The sequence below is a fragment of the Coptis chinensis genome, chromosome 2 (genome assembly GCF_015680905.1).
Source record: "Coptis chinensis isolate HL-2020 chromosome 2, ASM1568090v1, whole genome shotgun sequence".
NCBI lineage: Eukaryota > Viridiplantae > Streptophyta > Magnoliopsida > Ranunculales > Ranunculaceae > Coptis > Coptis chinensis.
Genome location: NC_141457.1, coordinates 51,469,156 through 51,497,014, shown reverse-complemented (window position 1 = coordinate 51,497,014; position 27,859 = coordinate 51,469,156). Strand labels below are relative to the sequence as shown.

Genomic DNA, 27,859 nt, shown 5'->3' with positions numbered 1-27,859 from the left:
CAGTGTTGGCAAAACCGCGCGGTTTTTCTAAAACCGCATAGATGATTTGATACAGCACCAAATTTGGAACCAAATATTGGCCGATTTGGTATTTAGTTTGGTGTTTTTTTAGTGTTTTCATCAACATGTAACTCTCCTGAAGTTGAAAAAATACCAAATTGTTGGAAATTTGGTGTTTGATGCTATGTTGATATCACTCCTAAAGATGCTCTAACCAGTTTAAGACAAGTTTTTTTAGCTTGTGTCCACAAATTCGTTCTCCAAATGGTTTGGTTACGCTCGTTGTTGGGCCGTTGGGGTTGCAGATTTAATGCAAATTATCTATCAGCTGATATGGGCCGACGAATAAAGCCCGGCCCGAATTAATCAAATTCCATAAAACAAAGTGAGTGTCTCAGTTTGTTTGTTCTTCATTTAACAGCTCCGGCTCTCAAGGTATTTAAAATTTTCTCTTGTCATTTTTCATCTATGTTTCGTTTTGTTATTCCTTATGAATTTTTTTGTCTTATCGTTTTTTTATGTTAGATTTACTTGTCCTCTCTGTCTGTTTCATGAAATATGTCTATGCTTTTACTCGTTGCTCTACAATTGTTTGAATAATTACCTGAGAAGCATTTGAATGAGTTTATTGGATTGGGTTGTTGTCCTAAATGAGTTGTTGTAATGTTACGGAAAATGTAGTTAGTTGGAGGTATCTTTTAGTATAGTATAATATGCCATAGATGGTTAGTTGTTGGTTGTATTATTTTGTCATATTAAAAAAAAAAAAAAGTGGTTGAAGCCAGTATGTTACTAATTGGAAAGAGAGTGTTAGTCGTAAAGGAGAAGTGAATATTATGTTCATGAGCAAAAATAAGAAATGGTAGGGTTTAGGAGTGGGTGATCATGTGGTTCGGATTATTGTTGGATTACAGAAGCTAGGTTGGGTAGTGATTGAATGTTTGGTACTGGTGGTGTTTATTTGGTGAGTAGCTAGTGAGGTGAAGAGGGGAAATCGGGTCCTGTTCGTAGAGAACACAATAAATGGGTGCTGATCCAGTGGTGCTGGTTCAAGTCTAAATGGTGAGCATTCAATTATTAAATCTGACAAGCTTTGATAACAATCTGGTTACGTGCTGTAAAGATCCTACATCGTTTGTTCTTTCCTTTCTTTGTTACTCAAGTTCCAACTCATTTACCTCAACAGACCTTGAGTTACTCTTGTCCTCACATGCCCACTCAATATCTTCTTTGGGTCTTTCATTTTCACCTATAACCTTAGGCATATAATCCATGCATGTATATGATTTCCATGACCTGTTGCACAAATGCTCTAAGTTTGTCCACTTTTGTTCTTTGATTCAACACGAATGCACAACCATTCTTTGTCGAATTCCAGTTTTTGCCGAAAAGATAGTTTTATTCATTACACCTATTTCCTGCAAATGTCACTAAAAACACTCTTATTAAAGAAAGATAACTAATGCAATGGACTAACTAATATTGGAATGGGTTCAAATATGTAACAGTTTTATGCCGATCTTGTGACTGCAATGTGACTTTATCGTACAGTTATGGGAGCTTTGGTTTCTTATAAGTACTATTGTTGGTTGTATTATCTTGTCATACCAAACGATATGATTGAAGCCAGTATCTTACTGAAGTCACATCTGTTGCTTGCTATAGACTATGGATAGCATTCTTTCCTCTGGTTGTAGTTCATTATATTAGGTTTTATGATTTGGTATGGTTCATGAGAATGTAGTTGCTAAATTGAACAGAAGAAGAGGAATTTTTTTATTGATTGCGTGTACTGTTTTCTTTTTTATTTGATGTTTGAATATTTTGGCAAGTTGGTTTTGACATGGTCATTATCTATGTTTGATTATTTGATAAAATCTACGTTGTAAATACTTGTTGCTGATGTTTACAGATGCAAATTTTTGTTAAGACTCTCACTGGGAAGACAATCACACTGGAAGTTGAAAGTTCAGATACCATTGATAATGTGAAGGCCAAGATCCAGGATAAGGAGGGGATTCCACCAGACCAGCAGAGGTTGATCTTTGCTGGGAAGCAGTTGGAGGATGGTCGAACACTTGCAGATTACAATATTCAAAAGGAGTCTACCCTCCACCTGGTTCTACGTCTGCGTGGTGGTATGCAGAACTTGGCTAGATTTCCCTTTGTTGCTAATCATTTAATGCGAAAATTTGCAAAGCTTGGCATGGGGGCCGAAAAAGAGAAAATCGTAACTTGGTCCAGGGCATCTACCATTATACCGGCAATGGTTGGCCATACAATTGCTATTCATAATGGAAGGAAACATTTGCGTCGTAAGATAACAGAAGGTATGGTAGGTCACAAATTGGGAGAATTTGCACCTACTCTGACTTTCCGGGGGCATGCAGGGCATAAGAAGAACGAGAAAAAACCTCGTAGTAAAACAAAGTGAATATTGGTGTTCATCATTTATTGGTGGGAGGTGAACCTTATGATAAAGAGTAATTAGAATACAGTGCTCGTCGTTTCTCTTTGTTTTTCTTAGTTGCCTATGATGTGTGAACATGGATGGTTTATCTGATTGAAGGCTTTGTTATTATAGTCTGTTTGGTTTCAATTCTCGTGTTTTTGTTGTTAATCTTTCTACTGCTTCTAGTTAAATAGTCAATCTGTAGCAGAGACTAACAATGTAAGTCCTAGACAACAATGTCTGAATAAATCATCCAATTATGGGATGTTTGATGCGCATTAATTTATTGGATATAAACATTTCGATCAAGAATGTACTTACCTACCATAATGTAAGAATGTCCGTCTAAAAAATTTAACAGATGTATCAATAGAAACTACATTGAAAATTTGTTGTATTTATGTTCGTTGTATTTTTGCGAACCAAAGGCAAAGTTGAATGTACTTTTAGTTCGTTATCTCTTTATTTCTCAAGTAAAAGAATTGACTTCCTGAAGTGTTGAACACGCTCCATATATGTAATTTGGATTTGGAAATGAAAATTGCTTGGGCCGTGTGGACATATTATTGCGGGCCGTAGGTCAAGGAACCCGCTAAGCCATTCTCCTTTCGGCCTAGTATTTAGTTAGTTATGAAACTACCATGGAAGCAAGCCATACGGTGCCACTTTCTCAACTCTATATTTCCATTTCTCCTTCATATCAGTTGAAGTCTACTTTTTTTTTAATGTTATGGCGAAAAGATATGCAGTTTTACAAAAGAAGCTTGAAGAACTGGAATTAGAATTAAAGGATGCGTTCAATTTCCCTATAGAAACACCAAGTCACCAACTTCTCTCAGAGAACCTTGACCGGAGATTCGGGTTCTTTCGAAGCCTTCTCGCCGCAGAAATGGACTCACATCCTTCAAAACCACACCATTTGCATCATATAGACCAAAGGCTTACCGAACTCGAAACTGCATTTCAAGAATGGGACAATTCCAAAACACTTCCGTTCACCAACCATATTGATGATAATGCGTCTACATGTTCGTGTACTGAGTCTTGTTTTGACGACGATGGTGATGATGATTTTGTTGATATGGGTCGTGGTGAAATGACGGTTTATGAGAACCCAGAGTTTGATTTTGTGGAAGAGAAGAAAGACGTGGAGGAAAACATGGAGAGGGTTAAAGAAGATGTGAAAGAAGAGAAGGTTATTGGTAGTAGAAACTTGGATGGGAATATGAGAATGGTTGTGTTGTTTGGTTTGGGAGTTGTGGGTTTGGTCATGGCATGGATTTGTTATGCTTGCTTCTGCAGTTACAAAGAGGATATGGACATGGAGTTTTTCTTAACCCCGACTTGATTATGTTCCTTGCTTCTGCAGTTACAAAGAGGATATGGACATGGAGTTTTTCTTAACCCCGACTTGATTATGTGATTGATTTAGTTATAGCATGAAGACATTCTTATGAAATACATTCTTGTTGTATATATTTGATTGCAGTTGTTCTTTTTGCAATTTATTAGTATGTAATACATTCTTGGGGGAGCTGCCAACCGTCTCTCCTTTCTGCAAATACTACTACATATGACTATATGAGTGGAGCAAACTTTATATATGTTAACATATTTTAGTTCCTAGCCATTGTCACCAAGTACCGTACGGGTTTAAAAAAAAAAAAAAAAAAAAAAAAAAAAAAAAACACGTAAAAAACGTGGGGCATAAAAAAACGGGTTTAAAACAGTAAAACGGGTTTAAAACGTATAATATGTATAATACGTAAAAGAAACGGTAAAAACCGATGATAAATAATATAATAGATAAGGAGTTTGATTTTCTATAAAAGTGGGAAAAAAAATAGACACATAAAATAAAAATAATAATAATAATACAAATGAAAGAAAATTCAAATATATGAAAGTATCAAATTATCATTACTTATCCAAATACTAGAATTTTTAGATTCAGTGCCAAAACACTACTCAAAATAAGATACTACTAATCACCAACCATAATGGCATAATTAAGTACTACAAATAAGTTAATAACTTTAAAATTTCCAATTAATTATTAATAGTCCAAAGCAAAATAGAACGGTCTCAATAAGTCAATTTAACGCCCACTCTTCAAAAAGGTAAACTCCAAAACCCTTTTCTTTTCTAGCGTTTAAAAAAAAAAAAAAAAAAAAAAAAGTTTTAAACGGGAGATTTTCAAAATCTCGGGTTTTAAACGTTTTTTAAGTTTAAAACGTTTAAAACGCGTTTTTTTGAAAAACCCGGGTTTTAAACTGGAGTCAGACGCCTTGGCAATATCTCGGGTTTTAAACGCGTTTTTTTCAAAAAAACGCCGTATTTGGTGACAATATTCCTAGCAGATGTGGGACTTATATGTGCTGTTTACTTGTTCAACCTTCAAACACGTTTTTTTTTTGTTGGTAACTAACCTTCAAACACTTCACAATTCACATAAGACGTATAAACACAGAAGTATACAACTAAAATAATCGTTTGACGGTCTCTATGGTTTCTTTTTTCGATAGGATCTCTATGATTTCTATACTATTAACAAATAGCTTATTTCAATCAAATTGAGATACATATATACTTGTTTGATTTGTACAATTTTCAGTGCAACATTTGTGTTGCATAAAGCTTTCTCGATGCAACATCACAATTCACAGAATCACAGTGCGCTGATAGTAATGATGCCACATTCACGTTGAACCGAGAATCCAGAGCCGCCAGGAACAAATAGACGTGTACATATGGCATGTGCACTCTCTATTATTTGCACAACATTTTTTTTTTTTAAATTACTGTTCTTATCAGTCATAGCATCTCCAATGTCCAATGAAGGTCAACCCTTCCATGATTGTGGTGATCAAAGTATCTAACAACTCAGATAACGGATTCAAAATACAGCCGATCAATCGAAATTGATTGCAGATTGAGTTTGGACAAGATCACGCCGACCATAGTTTTAAAAATACGCTGTTATTGTCTGGTCCAATTTTTTAACCAGATATGTATTAGACAACCAGAACTAGAATCAATGAACCGGATATCAAAGAGGAGAGTTCTCATGACTTGTCAACAGAATTATGTTTGCATCTTCTGTAAATCAGTGACTTCCTGAGCATTATTAGAATTACTTGTAGCCAGCTATAAAATAGTATCAACTTTGACACAATCTGGAGTGATCCCAAATTTACACAATCTGTAAAGGCGGAGTTTACCCTGAAGACGAGCACCCACCTGTAAAAACCTTAAAAGCGTGCATTGAAAGCAAGGAGCAACATAGCGGAGACCCTTCACATTTCCAATATATGGAAGTGTGGTACTATAGTGCCAAGTCTACAAGAATACAACCGTAATGTTTATCATATACCATGATTATTGGGTCTGTGGGAGCAACAAATATTAAGACGAGGTTGCCTTGTTACTTGAGAAATTTTTTAAATGTAGACACCAACATCCCTTTACCATTGTTCTTGGCTGTCTGTCAGGGTCAGGTTGCTCAACATAACTTTCACGAAAAGAAACAGCCAGAGATGATAGCTACATAAGCATCATGGTAAAGATTCCAAACATAAAAGAAGTTGTTCCATTATAATGCTGATTAGACATAGAGACGTTTTACGGTTTCACCTCAATACAATCTAATATCACCTAACTTAAACTTAGTAATGGAGGTTTAAGTCTAGCTCTGAAAAACGGCATTCAATGGAACACAACTGAAGTGTATCCGTATCAAGCATAAGAACTTCTTGGCAGAGATTTAACAGATGCAAAGGTTTTCAATCAATACAAGGAAGACAAGTTTTATGCTAATGGATAATGATGAACTTATCCTCTTCCTCTTTTTATCTTCATCACGGTCCATGTCAACCAGACTTGAATAGAAGAATTGCTTTTTGATCCAAATAGAAGTACACAAAGTGGTGTGTCTCATGAGTCACATATGAACCTGCAACAAGAAAAGCAATTGGTGACTGGTCTGGGAGAATAGTTTCACCAACTATTAATGCATTTGTACGGTGAAGAGAAACCGCTCTTAGAATCGATTTGCTATATGATAAGGAAGATGTGCATGATTCTTATCATGACCTTAATATCCAACAATTGACTGTTCTGCTACCACAATCTTGTGTCTACTACAAGTAAGCATACGGCACAGCCTCACTACATGAAGTTCTTGTGCAGGCAAATTAGTTTTGGTTATATGCAATAAGAAGCTTAGTATAATCTGTGTTCTGTCTAGTGGCTACTACATTGAGTGTGATGAGTGTAAGTCATGTTAGTGCGTACAGAGAGTGCCCAAATAGTTTTGTCATACTTCACCTAAGAATTTCTTCCAAACATCTGGGATGACACAAACGTCCAATTCACATCTGATAAATCATCAGGTAATTCTTGTTTATTGAGATTTTAATTACAAAAACCTCTGCAAGCTAAAACTTAATAAAATCTTGTCCTGTTGAATGCCCAAGTCTAATTCGGAACTTCAAGAACTGAATTTTCTGCTACCATCACTGTATCACAATAGCATCCTTTCTATTCTATACTAATACCGAGTCAACCTGAACCAATGCTCCACTACTGGGGTAGTAAAAGTATGGTACATGCGTATTCAACAGTGTAGATGACACAAACCAGCAGAGATTTCAACATTTGCTTCACTCACTTGCCTAAATCTCAACCCCTCAAAGACCAATCTCTTGGTTGCAGGCATGTCAGAACTCCTTGCTGATTCTTTAGGTGGTAGAATCGCAAATCCTCCCATTAGCTTCTTGGGTCTTCCCTTGATAACCTCCAGACTTGGCATTTACTGAAGGATTTACCAATTATTAAAAAGATTACTTTCAAAATTCCCAACTGCTCCTCTCTTATGCATGTAGAATTCAATCAGCACACTTCTGTCCTCTCCTCCTTTCATGCTAATTATCCCAAGACCATTTTTTTTTTTAAAAAAAAAATATTTAGAGGGTTAAGGCAAACCCACACCGGTTATATTAAAGGATCCTAGCCCGAAGGCTCTTGCCAATGTGCCACTTTGAGTAGACCCAACCGCCTCCACCTTGTCTGTGAAGACTTGTTTTCGCTCATTGGTCTGTCTATTGTAGCAGCACCCAGTCTTTAGCCCAAAGACTCACCTGCCCCAAAGGCCCATCACATAATTACACAAGAAAAAAATCCCAACCAACACTTGGTGGGATTCGAACTTGCAACCTCTCCTATGAGGAAAGGGATACACAACCAAATTGAGCTAGAAGCTTGTCCCAGGACCTTTGATTTGCCTAAAAGTTTTTTTGTTTTTTGATAAACCACCTTTGTATTCATGAATTGTTCCAAAGATTACAAAAACATCAATTTAACCAAAAGAAAATACATGAGTTAAAGAAATAAGTAGCAATAAACCCATGTGAGAATTACCTTAGTTTTGTATTAGTGGAAGGTTGGAAAAAACCCGTCCGCTCGGGTACACAAAAGCGGAGTAAATCTCTTCCAAACCCCTAGCCGCTAGGGTTTTGAAAGCACCCCCTCCCCTCAAATCACTTAAACAACAACTTAAATCTCCATTTCAAAATCTTTAACCCCAATCTCATTTCTTTTCATTCCTTGGTTGTTATACATCTCTAGCAGCAAGAATGAAGAAGAAGAAAACGAAAAAAATGGTGGTTTCTTTGCGGCCTAGTTTAAATCGTGGTTCGATCGGCAATAGTCTAGCGCTAGCACTTAAAGCAACTCGGTATTGTTTGAAGGATTTCGTTAGGAGTCTCTTCTCCACTATTTTGGGGTTTGTTTTTCCTTTTATGACCCATAATAAGCCAGCTCCAGTTTTTTTTTACAGGTGTTTTGGATGTTGTACGAGTTTTTTGTTTTAGTGTAGTGTTGTTGATTGTGGTAACAAGGTGTAATCTTCTAAATATGTTAGTGTTTTTGGTTTGCTTGGTTTTGATTTGTCGTTGCTGTTACAATCTTCAATCATGTTGGAATGGGTCTTGCTCTCTTGCATATCTAACCGCCTGGCACCTAGTGTATTGATGTTTGGAGGTGTTTTTTTGTCGGGCCATTGCGGCGCCGGCACACATGATGGGGCATGTTAATCTAACGCTTTTTCTAGTACAAAGATTTTTTCTTGGTGCTGACCTTCGGGTCGATGGAGATGAAGGATTGTGTTTCAAGCGTGGTAAGGATTGTTGCTGCATGGGTATTGAAGAAACCAGCTAGCTGGATCTGATTGGTTATGGTATCCAAGATACGAAATGGAGATGATTGATTACTATTTGTTCTTTGCTATATTGAGTTTCCATCTATATTTTGGTCTTGCTATTTGTTTGTACAATCACAATATTATCCTTTAATGAAAAACGGTGGATTATCGGAAAAAAAAAAACCCCATGTGAGCAAACCCCAACAGCTTCTACTCCTGTCGACCACCTGCAACCATGGAGTCATCAATGTGCATCCACCAATCTATCGCTACTTCAAAACCTTCAAAGCACATATCTCCATCCTGCATCATCCAAAAAGACCCAAAGGCCATTAACCAAGACCCGAAGGTCAGAATTTGAGACCCGAAAGTCTCAATCGTCAAAGTGACGTTTCCAAACGAAAATTTCCTACCAAATACACAACAGATGTGCGGTAGTGGCCTGACTGGAATCCATGCTAAGGTATCGATACACCATAGCAAACAGAAAGGGGGAAACGGAACGGGAAACCAACAAATGAAACGGGTAATTCAAAAAGCACAAACAACACACTATGTTTCTGTGGTAAGATGACTCAAACTTGTGGGTTTGGAATTGCAACTGCTACAACCAAACCGAAGATAGCAGAAAATGAACACCAAACAACACTAGAAACTATATACAAATCATGTAAGGCACAACAGACCCCAAACTAGTGAAGAAGAAGATCATAATGATGGATTACTTCAAACAATTATGAGTGGAAATACATCTAAGCACTTGACTCTTGCCGATCGCAAAGCGGTTTACGAAAAACAAGATCAGAAACCCTATTTTTTTTCTTCTTGTTCATCTCTACCATAATTGAAATACAAGAAATAAAAACTATGAAAAAAAGTTTGGGGTGATGAAATTGGTATGAAATCGATGGATTTCAGTGTATTTTTGAGTGTGGTGTGGTGTGGATTTAAAGGATTTGAGCTGTATTAAGAGATTTGCGCAAGAAATTGGTTTAGTTTGGGTGGAAATTTGGAGAAGAAGATATTGTTAAGAGAGTTAATTTACAAGAAGGTATTATCATTCAGAGATACTACATTTGAGTGTAAACAGTACTCTCTCTCAATAGTACTTCTCCAAATTTCCACCCAAACCAAACCAATTTCTTGCCCAAATCCTTTAAATCCACATCCCACCACCCTTAAAACTCACCGAAATCCATTGATTTCATACCAATTTTTATCACCCCAAACCTTTTTTTTCATAGTTTTTTTATTTCTTTTATTTCAATTACGGCAGAGACGAAAAAGAAAAAGAAAAAAAATGGGGGTCTGATCTTGTTTCGGTAAACCGCTTTGCGATCGGCAAGAGTCAAGTGCTCAGATGTATTTCCACTCATAGCTGTTTGAAGTAATATATCATTATGATTTTCTTCTTCACCAGTTAGGGGACTGTGTCTTATATAACCTATAATAAACCATATATGTATATAGTTTCTAGTGTTGTTTGGCGTTCATTTTCTGCTCTTTTTGGTTGTAACAGTTGCGGTTCCAAACCCACAAATTTGAGTCCTCTAATTTTACCACAGAAAGATAGTGTGTATTGTTTGTGCTTCTTGAATTATCCGTTTCGTACTTTCATTTGCAGGTTTCCCACTCCATTTCTTCTTTTCTGTTTGCCATGGTGTATGGATACCTTGGTTTGGATTCTAGTCAAGCCACTTCCTCACCTTTGTTGTGCATTTGGTGGGGCACTTTCTTTTGGAAACGTTACTCTGATGATTGAGACTTTCGGGTCTCAAGTTCTGACCTTCGGGTCTTGGTTACTGGCCTTATGGTCTTTTTGGAGGATGCAGGATGGAGATATGTGTTTTGAAGGTTTTGAAGTAACGGTAGATTGGTGGATGCACATTGATGACTCCATGGTTGTTGTCCTATACAAAGTTGCAACTTCTTTATGGCCAGGACCAAGAAGATACATCAAGCCGGCCATGAATATATCAGATTTTGCAAGGAGGAAGGAGGATTAGTATGTTGACCCTAAAGTATGGGACGAAGCTGCCTTTTGTGGCCTTGGGTGAAAAGCAAAGATGAATTCTTACGAGCAAAGCAGGTGGGGATTTACCCGATTAAAAACAATCACTTCCGGACAATGAATATCCGAATTGACTGCTCTTCCGTATGGAGTGTGCTGAAACATATGACTTACCAAATGGAGAAATTAAAGAGATGATACTTGGAACTGAAATCAATTTGCACAGATTGTATGGACATTGACTAGTTCTGGACCTGAAATATTCTCACAAAACACAGATTACCAACTCCTAAGACCTATAGAAAATAGTTATATGGTCTTGAATGGTGGGAAAGCTGCTCATTCCAAAATATTCCTTTACTAATTCGTAACTCTTCGTGTGCCCCTTGCTTACCCAGGATAGACACACTATCAGGAAAATCATCTCGCAACTACTTGTTGTTTTAGCAGTACAGAAAGAGAGAACTGGACGCAGTTGTACTTTAACTGCTCGTATATTTGTACTGAACGCAGTAAAGATCCCGCCCCCCGGGTGGTATTTGAAGCAACCTGGTCGCTTCAATAAGACTGCTCATCCCATGGCTTGAAAGATTGGAAGTCATTCACACTTATAGGTTGTGCAACAGAGCAGAAAACTTTAGACATGCTTAAAAGAATAGCAAAAGACACCAAGATCCACAACTTATTACCTCTAGGAGAAAATTTCCAAGTTCCCAAGTATATCATGGCCTGCCTGATACATCTAGGAGAATGGAGAGTGTTCCTGGATCATGTAGCAATCTTTGGGAGAATAATGTTTCCATTTGGCTGAGGGATCTAATATTTGGCCGACTATTTTTTCATCACTACATCTCTATTCATAAACCTCTCAAGTGGCTGCACTCTCCTACCCCTAGTTCTATATGTAAGAGTCCTCAACTAATTCACTCACTTTCCAAACCTAACATAAAAAGTTTGAAATGAACTAAAACAAAAAAGAATAACACAACCCCGTTTGAAGATAATCCATTGGCATCCCCAATGTATTTGGCATTTGGGTATTATGTTATTAGTTTCATTTAGAAAATTTTAAATATTTATTGTGATAATAAAGCCGCTAAACTTTTCTTTGAGAATGAAAAGAGTTCATCAGAGTCCCCCACAACACTGATATAAAGTCTTGATATGAAGAAAAGGGTTCAAAATTATCATTTGACAGTTGAGTCCTTTGTTAGGGTGAGAGTTTGTATGGAACTTCATGCATATTCAATAGTACCTCGCAATCATTGTATCACAAAATGTTAGTGCACCAAAAATTTTGACGGTAAAATAGTAGTGGTCTAACATGCATATTCGATGAATGTTTCCTGTAGCTTCATGGATACGTATAAAATTATTGCTCTAACATTTACTGATGTAGACATAGAATTCAAGTCAAGCCCATGGGTTGCATTAGGGGACCCCTTTTAGTTGGTTTATTTTATTTAGTTATTTGTCATGTGGCATATTTTCATTGGTTTGCTTTGTTGTCAGTTAATATAAATAAGGGCTTGTAGTTAGGGTTTTACTAGTTGTTTTTGTGTTTATGAATTATTGAGTGAGATTCAATAAAATGTGAGCTACAAAGTGTAGATTTTGATTAAATGTTGCTTCCACCGTTGGAGCAAATTGATTTTTGGGAGATTTGTGCAGAAAATACTGTTCACGGGGACACCGCTTGTGGCACTATTCACCCAGTTACTGTTCACTACAAATTGTTCCTTGAAAAAATCAATTTTTGTTGTTATTATGGTGAATCATAAAGCAACTCAAAGTCGTCCTCCCTCCATGGATACTCGCATGTCTCGTTTAGAAGAAAACATAAAAAACATGACACAGATGTTCCAGAATCTGATGGAAGCAAGATTTTCAGTCCAAAAAGAGGTGCAACAACCACCTATACCACCACAAAATAATGGTTCAGTGGTTAGTACTGATGATGCGTCTCAGGTTGATGATTCAATCCCTCTTCTAAACTCTTTTGCGCATATATATCTAGAAAACGATGGAAATAATAGAGTTGGCAGAAAAGATAACACCAGTAGGGAATCTCCTCTCAATGAGGAATGTGAGGGTGTACCCCTCAATGATGGCGTCGCTCAGCTGCCGGCAGGTGTTAAAGCCCCCTATTGGGCGCTCCACTAATCTTTGATAAATACAAAGATGAGTCTTTTTTTTATAAGCATGAAGATCCGATTTGGGGAAAGTTTGTGAATCACTTTGACAAACGAAGTGATTTGTTTTTCAGAAAAGCACGATTGCAGGCTTGGATTTCCTTAAAGAAAACCACATATGTTGGTGAAGTTACAAGCTTTCAAGACGAGTCATTAGTACCAAAAAATTTTGATACATCTTCTAGTTTCCTACAAAGGAAAAATTCATGGTCGGATTCCTTTCAGCTCAGCTGGGGTGTTGGCCGACTTCCTAAAGCTTGTGGACGTGGTTCTCTTTACCTGAAAATTTTGTTGATCAAAAATTTGAGGACGAATTTTTTTTTCAGTTGGGGAGAATGATGTAGACATAGAGTTCAAGTCAATCCCATGGATTGCATTAGGTGGGACCCTTTTTAATTGGTTTATTTTGTTTAGTTATTTTCCATGTGGCATATTTTCATTGGTTTGCGTTGTTGTCAGTTAGTATAAATAAGGGCTTGTAGTTAGGGTTTTAATAGTTGTTTTTGTGTTTATGAATTATTGAGTGAGATTCAATAAAAAACGAGACTTTTAGGGTTTTGCAAAGTGTAGATTTTGATTAAGTGTTGCTTCTACCGCTTCAATCTTACATTATTTACACTTACATGACTTATCTTTCTTTCATTCTTTCAATGAAAAGCCATCTCACTTGTTATATTTGAGTTCCATTACATTTATGTAACTCATAGCTAGTACATAGTATTCATGGTTGTCTAGATGAGCATTGACTGATTGACATGCAAAATACTCTTGATATTCCCCATCTGTTATTTGACTAAGTTCGATTATCACATACAAGGATTCCAGCCTACCACATCGTTTCTATCAATATAAATATGAAGGGTCACAACATTTTCAGTTTTTCACAATAACTATTGAACTAAAAATCTATGAAACATCTTTGCACTATCCGTTCTCATGGATAATAATCATTTGGGCCATTCTTCTTTTGGGTGAAACCATTTTATTGCTTGATCCCTGAAAATTACTTATAAACTATGTTACATGGATATGTGTCCACAAGACACTTCATATCAGTGTCAGATACAGACTCACGTATCCGCGTCAATGTAACTTAACTTATAAACAGTCAATCCCTAAAGCATTGTTGGGTCTGACTCGATCAGTGTTCAACCCAATTCTCAAGGACTATAGGATCTAATTCTTTTATACAAGTCAACATTTGGGCTGACACAATTTTTCCAAGCACTTAAGTCTTTATATAGTGGTCTCTATAATGCACTGAGCTAGTAAGCTTAGTAATGTAGGTTTCCTCATCCTCTTCTTATATTTCGTTTAACAGTCCAAATCTACTTACCAAAGGAAAAGAGGAGACAGTAAGTTTACTTCTTCTGACTGTTTCCCAAATCTCAGCTCTCTTTCAACAAGCAATGCAAGAAACCAACTTACCAACAACAACACACACTCGCTTCTATCGGGACACATATCAAATATCAACACGCCACCATCGCGAACAACCGTCTACTTCAAAAGTTCATATATACTCCTACAACAACTCATGCCCCCAAACCCATACCAATGACTACCATATCAATTACACAGATCCATTACAAACACTAACAAAACTAGATTTGCTCTTCATAAACATCATACCTACCAAACCAATCAAAATTCTAGACCAGTTCATAAATGTGCAATTACTTACGTAAGATACCATAACAAAAAAACATATATACATCCAATACTAAACTACTAATAGTGCACACTCACTAAAATACAATGAAAAGTAAAAAGGGGGGGTTACCGAAATTTCTTCCAACAATACAATGCCAAGTAGGTCCATGCTTCTTATCAAAATCCTTCTTGATCTGCTCAGCAATTTCCTTCTCCACACTATGTTTCTCAAAAGCCTAAAAAAACATAATTAGAAACATTAAAACAAATATTTTGCAAAATTAGAAAAATAAGATAAAAATAAAAATGACTAACAGAGATGGCAATATCAATGGCTTCTTTCTGCATATCTTCATTCATGTCAGCACTTTTGATAATAACTTTCTTGGCAGAAGAAGAAGAAGAAGAGGAAGAAGAAGATCTTTTGTCATCCCCCGAGGATAATTTTGCTAATGAAGCTCCACCTCCAATGCTTCTCTTGGTTTGAGGGTCAGCCATTTTTTTTTTTTTTTATCAATGAAAAAGAAAACTTATTATTACTTTCAGAGGGTGTCTGGTTATTATTCAGGTTTTTCCCTGACACACACAAACACTGTTCTTTTGCCTGACCTGATTGATTACACTTTTATTTTTTTGTTTGTGTTCTGTGCGAAATGTTGTGTTGTGTATTATTGCCTCTACGAGTCTATGGATTCATCATAATAGCACGAAACTACGAAAGTAAATGGATTTGCAAAGGGGCCTGAAACTTGACCCGAGCCTGATCTAATATTTTTTGGGCCTAACCACCCAATATAGTTTGCTAGTCTGGCGAAGCGCAAGTCCTACAATTAATTTCAGATTTTGGGTTTAATCTCCCTGGTTGATACATAACTAGCATAAAAACCCCTTCTAACCGAACGCATGCATAAAACTCCCCTATTATTTAAAACATAACATTAAAGCCAAAACAGACCAAAATACCTCTGTAAAAACCGGGCTGACATCATCAATCTTTACTTATAATTTCGACTTAAGGACAAACCGGGCTGACGTCATCCTATGTAAATTTGTATTTACATATGACAATATAAAATTTACATATGACGGCATCATATGTAAATTTATATTTACATATGAAAATTCATATTTACATAACCTGTGTCACCTGTCAGATGTCAGAAAAAATGTCTATGAAATTTCATATTTGCATATGTAAATTTGTATGCACATATGTAACTTCATATTTGCATATGTAAATTCATATTTCCATAACCCGCGTCACCGGTTAGAACTCAAATGTCAAAAAACGCCTATAAAAATTCAAATTGGATCAGTAAATATAGTTTTACAAAATGTGTTTATATAACATCAAAATGAACAATCAATGGAGAGCCACCAAGGCCCACCGGACGACGAGAAAGAGGGCTTGAACAGGTTCTACAGCAGGTAGAATTTCAGGGTTCCTATTTAAACCAGAATCGCACAATTCCCCAATTGAAGGAGACTCTTCTTTCTTTTGTTTATCCTGAATTTCCAGCACAACCTAACTACTAGAGCCTTAACTTTTGGGCATCAGCATAAATTAACGACTTCTTTAAAATGTATCTTCCACATATTTCATGGTGGAACTACAACTTGTTACATAATAATAATCAACACTTCAGAGTTGAGTTACAGAACAGAATTGAGTTAAAGATATTTCTTACATAATTACGAGGTTACAACACACTTAATGATACAAGACACCGATGATACAACACACAACACGCCTCTAACCAAAGAAAAGGTCTAAAAGAACTCGCTGATCGGGCATGATAAGAGGGGCTAAAAGAGATCATACATACAATGCTCCTATGACCCATTGAGTGCATATCCGAACCCAAACCGTTGTCCACCAACATCTATAAGATCAAAACCGCCGATTGTGAACTGCTCCAACCTGTAAGAAGCATGCTTTCAATACATGCTCGCCAGAGCAAAAATCGATGAAAAAACATATCTAATATGCAACTGGGCCGGGCTTCAGGTTTCCTTCTTTTCTTTTTTCCCATCTTCTAGATCTTCTGATTGAAGAAGAGGTTTCCTTCCACCTGAAAGAACAAAATAAATACCAAAAGATAGTAACACTTATCAACACTTCCTTTGGATTGAATTTCAACAGCCTATACCGAAGTTGTTGAGAAATACCCGACTTGGGCGAGGATGGTGGGGAAAGAAAAGTAGTGGATGATCCAGCACGAATAGCAGAGTACATTACGGATAAAATGGTTGTGAGCATCCCAAGAATGAGGGTGCTTGTAGATACACCTTTGGACTTTTTATGGAGACCATTGCATATATAATCTCGAGGCTCACTTGAGAGAGCAAAGGTACAACAAGCACGCTGTAATACACCGAAATAACATAAGCGGGCAAGAGGCTGCCGTTTACCTGTTTTGATGTCCAAAAATCCTGAACTTGGTTATTATAGAACTTATAGGTGGTCATCAAAGTGATATGAAAAAATAATAATAAATCCAAAAATGAATCAATGATAACATTGAGTACACCAATGACACTGAGGTTTCGTTATATTAGTCACTGGTTATTGGGAACTATTCTCCCAAATGACTCCAGTTAACATGCACTCTAATCGTTTGGGGACAAGCATCCAATATAAAAGATAAATGATAAATAAATAAAAATATCATACCTGAGGATGCAATGCAAGAATTGCATATCCAAATGCAAGAATCATGGTCATGAGGATGAAGAAAACGTGAGACCACAGTCTTGGCCTGCAGGGTTGAACCAAATGAAGAGAAGTCCCGAGAATGTAAATGCAAAGAATGTAGCATCCGGACCGATATCGCAAGTAATGCAAAGATACCTGTAAGAAAAGAAAGATTAAGGATAAAATGACTCTATCTAAACTAAATCAAAGACAACTGTAAGAAGGTATTATATGCAACACATTTCACCAACCACTTCTGTCGTCTTTTTCGACCCATGAATCATTCCATGTATAGGAGAAATCTAGTAACATGATCACTTGAACCAATAGGAAGAGGCCTGATCCAAAAATTGATATCTTTTCTGTAGACATGTATAATGACAAATATTAGAATTAAGAATAGAAATTTTAGAATCAATTAAATGAGATTCTTGGCACACGTGCTGTATGCATAACACATACACTAAACTGTGTGTCAATTGATGGATCCCACAAGATTTTTTAGATTTGTCTCAACAAGTAGAGATAAGATGACCATAAATCGTGATGACAACATTTGGAAGGAAAAACATAAGGATGATCAGCAAAGCCCACACCACAGTCTTCAAAATCCATCCCCCATGGTGCCATGAATCCCTTCTGTCATTTTGGTCCTTGACACCAATCATAATGAGAGATAACACTCCAAAAAACAACAAATTTGCCAAGCTCACTCGAAAAACTGCATTTTCCTAATACCATTCTTTTGAAGGATGATGAGTCGAGGGATTTATCCCTGTGAACATACAAAAGATCAATTTCCAACTGCGGACCAAGCATAATCTAATTCACTTTCTTCTTCTTCAATCTTTCTTTTCTTTCCCGATGCCATTTTGATGAAAAAGGGTAAAATGGGTAATAAAATAAAATAGAAAATAGAAATCGGACTGGAATTTCGCTAATATTGGAAAGCAGGGAGTTTATGTGATATGGGCCGATAAATAGGGAGGTTATGTGATATGGACCGATAGGAAGGGGTTTACACTCATCCAGATTAAAACCAAGGGGCTGAGCCCCATTTCTTGCAATTAAATTACACAAATTTAGGCCCAAACATATAAATTGACCAATAATTTCGGTTTTAAACACGGTTGACCAATAATTACGGTTTTATGACAAAAACGGGCTGGCATCAGCATCTATCACTAATAATTTCGCTATAAGGACATTTTTGGGCTGACGTCAGTAAGTTATTTTTTATTAATACCAATTATGACCTTCTTCTCCATCTAGCAAAAAAGAACTCAAACTAGAAATTTGTAAAATACTTTTGAGATCTAAATGTTTCCATCTTTGAGCTAGTTTATTTGTGTGTTGTGAACTTGTGATTAGTGATTTAAGATATGAGAAAACATTTATCTTCTTCTCCATCTAGCTAAAGCGAAAAAAAAAACTCCAACTAGAAACTTGTAATTTTTTTTTAGATCTAGTTGTTTCCATCTTTGAGTTAGTTGATTTGTGTGTTGTGATTAGTGGTTTAAGCTATAAGAAAACATCTTATTCTCTTATGACAAACACTCTTCTCATTTTTCAATTCTAGATTATTGATAATTGAAAAATAATTGGGTCGATTTCGGCACCGGTTCGACAAACAATTGAACAACAATTGAATTTCTTTTTCAAATCTTTGAATCTTGTGTTAATCAATTGTGTGATTTATCTCAAATTCGATATTGTTATCGTCGATGATATTTTTAAGTTTGGAGTAGTAGTCCGATATACATGCAAATACCACTATGCATGTGTACAACACACATGCACACATCATTATGCATCTGTACAACACACATGCTGTCACACCCCAAATTTTCAGAAAATTAAAATAAGAAATTATCCAAGATATAAATATCTCAATCGTCACCCTATTCAATCATCTGAAAACTCAGGATGAAACGAAACCCTAATAACCCATTATGAAACGCAATATTAAATATCTGAGATCAAACTAGATCAAAATAACAACTCTTCATTCACAAATAAAAAAAAAAAAAAACTAACCAACTCTATTACATCTGTTCTGAATCAAAACTTTCCAGTTCAGAAAACTTAAACCAGAAGACTCCAAGAGCAAATCCAAATCACGTGTCCTCATCCACTGCACTCCCCCATCTATGTTTCCAAGAACACACCCACGTTGCAAAACAAAGCAAACATGTGTCAGCAAATTGAATTTGCTGGTATGATTAAGACTAAATATAAAATAGCAATACGTTCATATCTTTCGAATAAAGAAATATAATATTCAATCATTTCAACTTGGAAGACAAGTTAGTTCCGTATTCTCAAAACGACATGCAGTTTCTTCCCAAGTAAAATTTCAACCCCCAATATACATTTCCAATAAATCTCATATAACATTATTTATCATGCTCACTTTCCAAAATAACACACAATATAATTTCCACTTACATTCAACTTATTACATACACATATGATAACTTATTTAAATATGAATTTGATACACTTTACATTTAAGCCAGCACGTCGTGTTAGGGGTAGGACAACATCTCTGTTTAAAAAGTTAATAAGTCATACCTTCCTGCAAAACAAAGTTAGATTTCTCAAACGTAATTATTTACAGTATACATCTATTTCACTCTCACTGCAACCATCATGGGTATATATATAATCCGGCATAATATATCGCCAATATTAACTAACATTCATATCACACCACCATATCCATCATATCATAATATATCACCAATATTATATATATATATATATATATATATATATATATATATATATATATATATATATATATATATATATATATATATATATATATATATATATATATAATATTGGTGATATATTATGATATGATGGATATGGGGTATATATATATAAAAGCTCGCGCACATTCTCTCTCCTCACTATATCGTTCTATTTTGCACCTCGAGCAATATGATTGGTTCCTAAAAAATCGGATGGAATAATAATTAGTGACACCTCCCCAGATTTATTTAAATCTCCCTAATCTATTCTTAAATTGCTATCACCTCCCTACTTCCCCTACCAAATACCAATCTGGAAAATCCAAAGTTTCTTTTTATTTATTTTTTCCTGCGAAAGCAACTCTGTGTGAGGCTTTCGGTCTCTCTTAACTCAAAACCCAAAATAAAAATCCCACTCTAAAACCTTCAACTTTCATACAGTATTCATTACGTGGGAAAACTGCTTATTCTTCTGGTTTTTATATGTTGGGATGTGATTAGGTGAGGGCCATGGTGATTATAAACCCAGGAAACCCAACTGGTCAGTGTTTGAGCGAAGCCAATCTGCAGGAAATACTAAAATTTTGTTACCGAGAAAAGTTGGTCCTTATGGCAGATGAAGTTTATCAGCAAAACATATACCAGGATGCACGACCCTTCTTAAGTGCGGAAAAGGTATAATAGTTATATGTTTCTTAGCCCTCATTCCATCCTGACACTTCTGGAGCTTACCTTGAACTAAAATCAATCACTCGAACACTGATAGGTTTTGCTGGACATGGGTCTACCTATAAGCAAGGAAGTCCAACTTGTATCTTTCCACACTGTGTCTAAAGGGTATTGGGGAGAATGTGGACAGCGAGGAGGGTACTTTGAAATGGAAAATATTCCTCCACAGGTTCTTAACTTTTTTAATGTGACTTCTTCTGCAGAGTATTCTCTCATTTCATGCTGTATTTAATTGCTAATGTTTACATATCATGTTAACCTGGATTGCAGACGTACTGTTGACGAAATTTATAAGATTGCGTCCATATCACTCAATCCAAATGTTTATGGACAAATATTTGTAAGTAATGATTCAGTTATGATGTCTCAAACTTATCATGTAACAAGTGAAAACCAAATAGCTTAAGCACATTTTAGCTCATTCTTGTCATATCCTATCACTTTCTGACTCCCTGTGCTATTTAGGCTCATGCTCCTATATATCTTATGCTCCTAGATTCCTCTGGTAGATATATTTAATGAGTCCTCTAAATGGATTTATTTGTTCTTTTTTGTTTAGATGGGTTTGATGGTCAGTCCTCCCAAGCCAGGAGACATCTCATATCAGAAGTATGTTCAGGAGAGGTATGAACGGAAAATTCAACATCCCATTTTTTTTCTTTCTTCTGTCTATTGTTGATAGCTGAAATAAAAACAAATCTATTTTGTTTTTTGGTTGGTTGGTTAGTTTTTCTGTTTTCACCATAGGTAAAATGTCCTTAAATCGTTATTTGGTTGGTTAATTTAACTTTCTCTTTTAAATCATGGAAATATGTGATGGATAATAGAGTAACTCCTTCATATATTTAGGAAGCCATGAGCTATGAAGTTGGGATTTGTGAGAGCCCATGTTAAGTCAGTCTACCAGGCACCAAAACAATCAAACAAGAACAAAATCAATAACTAATTAAAAAATCAAAATACTATAAGAAAATCATTATAAACAACAATCTAACTCAGACCAAGAAGAAGACAATCAGAACCTCGCTTTGCCACTTTGTTATCATGATCCTACAAATATCAAAACCTCTCTTTGTATTTATTCTTCTCTTGATAGATATTTTTGCGAAAAAGGTTAGCACTTTTTTTTCGAAAGATTTTGATTTGGTTTATTAGTTATTTTGTTCTTGATTTGATTCTATTAATGATTGATATCTTATATGTTTTTTAGTTGAATCTTGACTGATACAAGTCGGATTCTGTAAATGAGTTTGTCGTATAATTCTTTTGTTCAAATATCCATTGCAATGGCGAAAAACAAGGAAGAACAAGGTACTACTATTTTATATTGGAAAACCAGCAGGTGCCGACTAGCAAAGTCGGTAAAACCTTTGGGTGATGATACCAGAGGTCTGGGGCTTGAACCCCGCCAGCATCAAAGAGTTACTGATCTCATTTAAAAAACAGGCTTACAAATAAAAATTAAAATATATATATATATATATATATATATATATATATATATATATATATTGGAAAACCACCATTTTAAAAAATATATTTTATATGACAATAATAAACATTACGCAAGACGAAGACAGTGCCTTGCCTCCAATTTTCATGGATCACACCTCCTTAAATATCTTAGGTATGCCTTAAATACATCTTTCTGATAAAAAAAATATATATGTTGCATAATGGATAAGAAAGCAATAGATAATTTCTTATTAATCGTTTGTTTAACTTTCTCTTTTGCAATAGCATGTATTATATTACTTTTTATTGTTATTTGGAAGCTCATGTCAGGTGTATAATGGTACATTCAGATTTATTTCAATATCTAATAATGATTACTCCTCACTTATTCCACGTGTGAAGGGATCCATGCATCATTCAGTGAATGCATACAATTCTAATTTTTCTATATCAGTACCATGCATTGTCCTTAAATTTTTAGATATTATACAGAAAATTAGTTTAACTTACTCATACTTCTTTCACGTTCCTGTCTATTTTATCAATCTCATTGATTAGGCATTCACCAATTTTTTGTTTCAAATGGTTAAAGGATAAAAATTGAAGATGGAAGGAAACACAATAACATCGTTCATATCACTTTCTCTTAAATAGCAGGTATTCTCCTAATTTTGATCAGTACTTCGATTTTTAAATTTGAGAAAAGTTAAAAATTTGAGAAACAAATAGTATAGTTTTTTTATAACTTTGATTTAAGGGTACTGATAGTTGCAACTTGCAAGTTTGGAATGAGCGGTCCTGATGTTTTGGACAATGTGGCTTATGCTAGAGCCTATAACACTGATCACCCGTTGATCACCCGTTAAGGCTTTTGCTAGAAGCAGCTTCAATGATGGTAGAGACTAGGTCCGTTACTCCCTGGATGTAATTTTTTCCTTTTCAATTCCTTTGATAAAAAAAAAGGGGGGATCTTACATCCTTCTTTCCCAGCCTTCTACATATTTTAGATGGTGACTTTGTTATGCAGCAATTTGTGCATGGACTCTCCTCCAAGAAATATTGTCCTCTCAATTTGGATCGATAAAAGCATGAATACAAACACGAACACCCCATCAAACATAGAATTAAGGCGTAAAGGGCTGCACTCACTCCATACGCTGTTCAGAAGCACTCACAAGCAAAACATGTTAGACAAATTCTCGATCAATTTGAAGATTTTACTAAAGCAACTAAATGATTATCGCATTTTTTTTAAATTTTTTGTTACCATCACATTTATGGAGGTCATGCAAACACTAATGGGTTTAAGTCCACGTATTCTTTGTTTCATTTATTGTCAAGTGTGGTAGCTAGATAGTCTTATGTACATGAATCGTTTGAATTTAAGTTGGGAGTTGAGATTGATTGAATTGGGTGAGAAGGAAAGAAAAGGCCAGATCAAAGTTCTTTAGGGACTACTATTAAAAATATAATTGTTGGTCTTTTATGAAACCGGTGGATCTTCAAAGAGAACTTGGTGATGAAATTCAACTGGCCGCTTTAGCAGGATTGGATACTGTGATCTTTGGCCCAGGTGAGTTACTACTTGATCAAACTTAAATATTCATTATATGTTTCATTTAGGATACCCTTGGTTATTGATTTCATGATAGCCCCGATAAAAATTTTGTGACATAGAATGGTTCACGAGTTTACATTATTTACATACATCAGGCGATTCATTGTTTGTTTTCCCATTGATGAAGATTCACTGTATCAATTTCTAATTAGTAGAAGCATGTAGGATGAGATGGCGTAGACTGCAATGTTAAGAAAACAAATAAAATTGAACAAAATGTGATCACATGTAAGATTGGTTGACCAAGTGATTAGATATAGAGTAGTATTGCTATGTTTCTGTAATAGTGGACAAGAGAAAGTGATGTCTTATAACCAAAGCATAACTAAATGGCAAGGCCAAATTTAACTAAATGACAGGCCTAAATGCTAAAAAATGTTCAGGATGGCGTAATTTGAGTTTTCCTTTTGAGCTTAGTTTCGATGTTAGTTGTGTTGCATATAATTGCATTGTCGAGGATGCAACAACAGCCAAAGGTTTTCTACTTATTGTAAGGTGGCTAGAGTATAGAGTAACATTATTCTCTCTTATCATATTTGTAAATCCAATTCATTTTGAAGACGATACTTTAATTTCGCTAAATTTAGTATCAAGGTTTTAGTTTAGTTAAAGCATTCTGTTTCTCTTTATCTTTTAATGTGATATGCAATTATTGCAATCCGCAACCTCAAAGTATATGATTTTGTTATGCAGGTAGTGATTGTTCATTCAATTGAGTCCACCACCTCACGTTGATATTGGGATAATATGATAATTGGGAATGCATATCATCACAGTTCATCAGGTACATCTTTCTTTACTCCTTTAGGCAACTAATTTGTTATTTTTGCAATTTATCTCGGTAAAAAAAATAATTGTTAAGTTTGCTTCAATTGACCATTAAGGTTATTTGATAGTTATGTTTTTCTAAAGGAGTTAAGACATTGATTTAAGTAGGCCTAATAATAAATTAAGTATCTATTGGCATTCTTTCATAGACCATGTACACTCCACATATTTGTCTTTAATGGTTTGATAATATTAATCCATGAGATAAGTTCCTGTGTGTTCTGGGAAAATGGGTATTTAGGACAATCTTGATTAATTTAGATACTACTATTTTTTAACAATGTATTTTTTTTTCTTCCCATTTTACTACTATTATTCCAAAGATGAATGATAAATAGATCGATCTGTGATGCAGATATTAGTGAAGGAGAATATTTCTTCTATTCAGCGGATGAGGATCTCAAAGGTATATATACTATTATTGGACTGATCTTACTATCCTCAAAATTTGTGGACAAGATATCAAATGGTGCAATACTCGATAAAAAATTGTCACGTACAGGTAATTCTGAGATATTAGTAGAAAATCCGAACTTTTGTTTATTAGGATTTAAGAAAACAATGGATATATTTAACGTGCGAGCTTACAGGTTATAATGCCTTCAGGCTTACCTTCGATGCTATATGTTGATCATGAAGAGAAAAGATAATGATTTTGTGAAACAATTAGGTGCTACATTCTTGATAAGATTATGAGTCTAAAAGCAGTGCTTAGGTAACCTTTTGGTGTAGTTGTTCTCTCTTTAAACTTTTCAGAATAGTCACTTTGTTAACAAGGAAAAAGAGGAACCTGGAATGGAGCCTTTGTTCATTAGGACGAAAAGATGATTTATGTTCAATAAAAAGTAACCATACAACCCTTATTAATCTATAAAGTACGGTTATATTAATTTATTGATTTCTCAATTTATTTTTTTTGTTTTCCATAGGATTTGACCTATTGGGTTAGGTATGATTTTACTGGTAAACCCAATAGAAGATATTTTGCACGTTGATTTAGATTCAACTTGACATTTGACAGCTGTGGCTTTAATAGGAACAAATACTTAATTACATGGAAAAGACATATCAAGACTGTGTATATTAGTTAATTGCACTCCCGAGAGGTTTTTAACTCTAGCAAGTCTTATAAATTATGCAACACAGAAAATATTGGGCATTTGTTTTGTTAATAAGTAGCTGCACTAAGCCAAATGCACATATGTGACTTAATTGATTTTATTCTTGCTTGGTCTATTTGGTTGGTGATGCATGGTAGTTTCGAGAGAGATGTGATAGAGTTTTTTTATTAAAGGAGATAGGGTTGTATGGAGATGTATGGCTACTCAGATAACCTATGTGTATCCTTTCTTTACAGCTTAAGGGGATTCTAAAGAGGATTGTGGATGAGCTGGGAGGGTATATATGCACCAAGTTTCGATAGCATGGACTTCGATGCTTTGCGACTCATTACCCGGATTACATTGTGATTGTACTTAAATGAACTTTAAATAAGCACCAAAATTTGTGAGTGAACTTTCTACACGTCTATCACATTCAATTGGATTGGTTAAACTTCTTTTAGCGACAACCACTGTATGCTTTTTTTGATAGAATCGTTTATGATAGAAAGTGCTAGAATAAAAGTGCAGAATAAAATTAAGCATACAGTGGTTCTAGCGACAACCACAACAAATTAAGCAGAATCGTTTATGATAGAAAATTTGTAATTGTCCTTTTTTTGTCAAGACAAAGATTGGGATGCTATTTTAGCTTTAACCTTTCCAAGTCGAATAACCCTATTGTACTTCTATGCGACTCATCTAATTTCTGCTTAAATATTTAAAGTGTTCTTTACTTCTTTTTGATGAATCGAGAATTACATAGTACGGGGTGGTCACTTTTCATCATATATTCTCTTTTTCACATATGGTTTTTGTTGTTTAGACATGCATTCTGCACTTCCCTCACCTATGGCTACTATGTGGGTACAAGGGCATCCTTAGTTGCATTACTACTTGGACGAATAATTCAATATACGAATCTGTTAAAAATGATCGGCAACGTAATGTTCAAGAACTAAATTTCCTTTTCTTTTTTCTTCAAGTTATTTAGATTTATTATTTGAAGCTGCCACAACGTGTCTTATGAAAACAAAATGTACTGACAGTGCTTTTTCTCAGCAAAATTTCCGCTTCAGTAAGCATTTTTTTAAGTCTTATTATGATGGACATTGGTTTCTCACTTATACATGGAAGACACGGATTCTTGCTATTTTTTCCTGGTTAGCTCATTAATATCTAGCTGCAAACGGAGAGTTGCTTCAAAATAATAGGAGAAGATGTGCTTTTATTATTTTGCTACATGTCAATTTTCAAAGCAGAAATTACCTTTGTTGTTCATGTTACTCTGTCTACATTTTGCTTTATGTTTGTGCTTATGTTGTTACTTCTCACCACTTTGCATATAGAAGTTTTTTGGTGTATATGGTTTCTCTCATCTGAGAGCTATAAAGTGATATGTGCATATAAACTAAAGTGTTACTATATACATCAAATTTTAGGTGGGCTTCAATAGCATCTCAGTTGCTTGGGAGAACCGATAATGAAATTAAGAATTTCTGGAGAACCCACTTAAAGAAGCGTCTCCTTGGCATGGGCTTGACACACACTCTTTCATCACCCATGGGTTCAAATGCTGTCTCATCTGCATTTCCTTGAACACATCATATGACGCAATGGGAATGTGCCAGGCTTGAGGCAAAGGCCAAGTTATCAAAAGAGTATTACTATTTGGATCTTCTCATCAATCCAACCTTTTGTCAGTTGAGAAACCTGATTGAGACTATTTTCTTTGCATATGGAACTCAGAAGTTGGAAAATCATTTCGAATACAAGCTGCACAAGAAACAAGTCAGAGCCCCAACTCTCGGTTATCATCCTTAACAAAATACAGCGTTGGTTAAAGGGTTAGCGCAGATGTGGAATAAGTCAATGCAGGAGTGACCACCGAAGTTAGCAATCAACACGAGGACATGGAGTATAAGAGGTGCAAGTTAGTCCAATGCACCACTTACGATACGAAGGAGGATGTACACTAGAAGTCAATTTTTTTTATTTAATAAAAGTTTGATTGTCCTTACTTGCCCAATCTGCTTAATGATTACATTATCCAATACATAAAAGCTAGCCAATCATATATGAAAGCGGATGCTATATGTAGGAAAGTTGTTGAAATAATGGTTACTATCCTCTACACCAAGCCACCAACTAAATTTAGATTTTTTGCA

General features: G+C 35.4%; 2 protein-coding genes, 2 long non-coding RNA genes and 1 pseudogene across 5 annotated transcripts; 3 read left to right on the top strand and 2 right to left on the bottom strand.

The window, feature by feature from the left end:
- Positions 1-244: 244 nt before the first annotated feature.
- On the top strand, positions 245-2,730 carry LOC147516466 (uncharacterized). The gene is made up of 2 exons (XR_015211049.1): positions 245-435; positions 1,913-2,730. It is a non-coding gene; the product is annotated as an uncharacterized LOC147516466 (long non-coding RNA).
- Positions 2,731-6,027: 3,297 nt separating this feature from the next.
- Positions 6,028-15,205, bottom strand: LOC147516465 (Dynein light chain type 1 family protein). The gene is made up of 3 exons (XM_086589054.1): positions 14,823-15,205; positions 14,638-14,743; positions 6,028-6,404 (listed from the first exon to the last, which is right to left on the bottom strand). The coding sequence occupies exons 1-3, from the start codon at positions 15,003-15,005 to the stop codon at positions 6,322-6,324; spliced, it is 372 nt and encodes a 123-aa protein (XP_086445180.1). The 5' UTR covers positions 15,006-15,205; the 3' UTR covers positions 6,028-6,321.
- Positions 15,206-16,511: 1,306 nt separating this feature from the next.
- On the bottom strand, positions 16,512-18,073 carry LOC147516464 (uncharacterized; annotated as a pseudogene). The gene is made up of 6 exons (XR_015213028.1): positions 18,008-18,073; positions 17,738-17,933; positions 17,450-17,564; positions 17,190-17,358; positions 16,677-16,921; positions 16,512-16,579 (listed from the first exon to the last, which is right to left on the bottom strand). The product of XR_015213028.1 is annotated as an uncharacterized LOC147516464 (transcript).
- Positions 18,074-19,690: 1,617 nt separating this feature from the next.
- On the top strand, positions 19,691-21,400 carry LOC147516463 (glutamate--glyoxylate aminotransferase 2-like). The gene is made up of 5 exons (XM_086593279.1): positions 19,691-19,729; positions 20,463-20,636; positions 20,728-20,859; positions 20,965-21,030; positions 21,250-21,400. The coding sequence occupies exons 1-5, from the start codon at positions 19,691-19,693 to the stop codon at positions 21,367-21,369; spliced, it is 531 nt and encodes a 176-aa protein (XP_086449405.1). The 3' UTR covers positions 21,370-21,400.
- Positions 21,401-23,212: 1,812 nt separating this feature from the next.
- LOC147516462 (uncharacterized) lies at positions 23,213-27,737 on the top strand. Its single transcript, XR_015213677.1, has 5 exons — positions 23,213-23,718; positions 24,457-24,547; positions 24,947-25,093; positions 25,949-26,097; positions 27,134-27,737. It is a non-coding gene; the product is annotated as an uncharacterized LOC147516462 (long non-coding RNA).
- Positions 27,738-27,859: the final 122 nt, after the last annotated feature.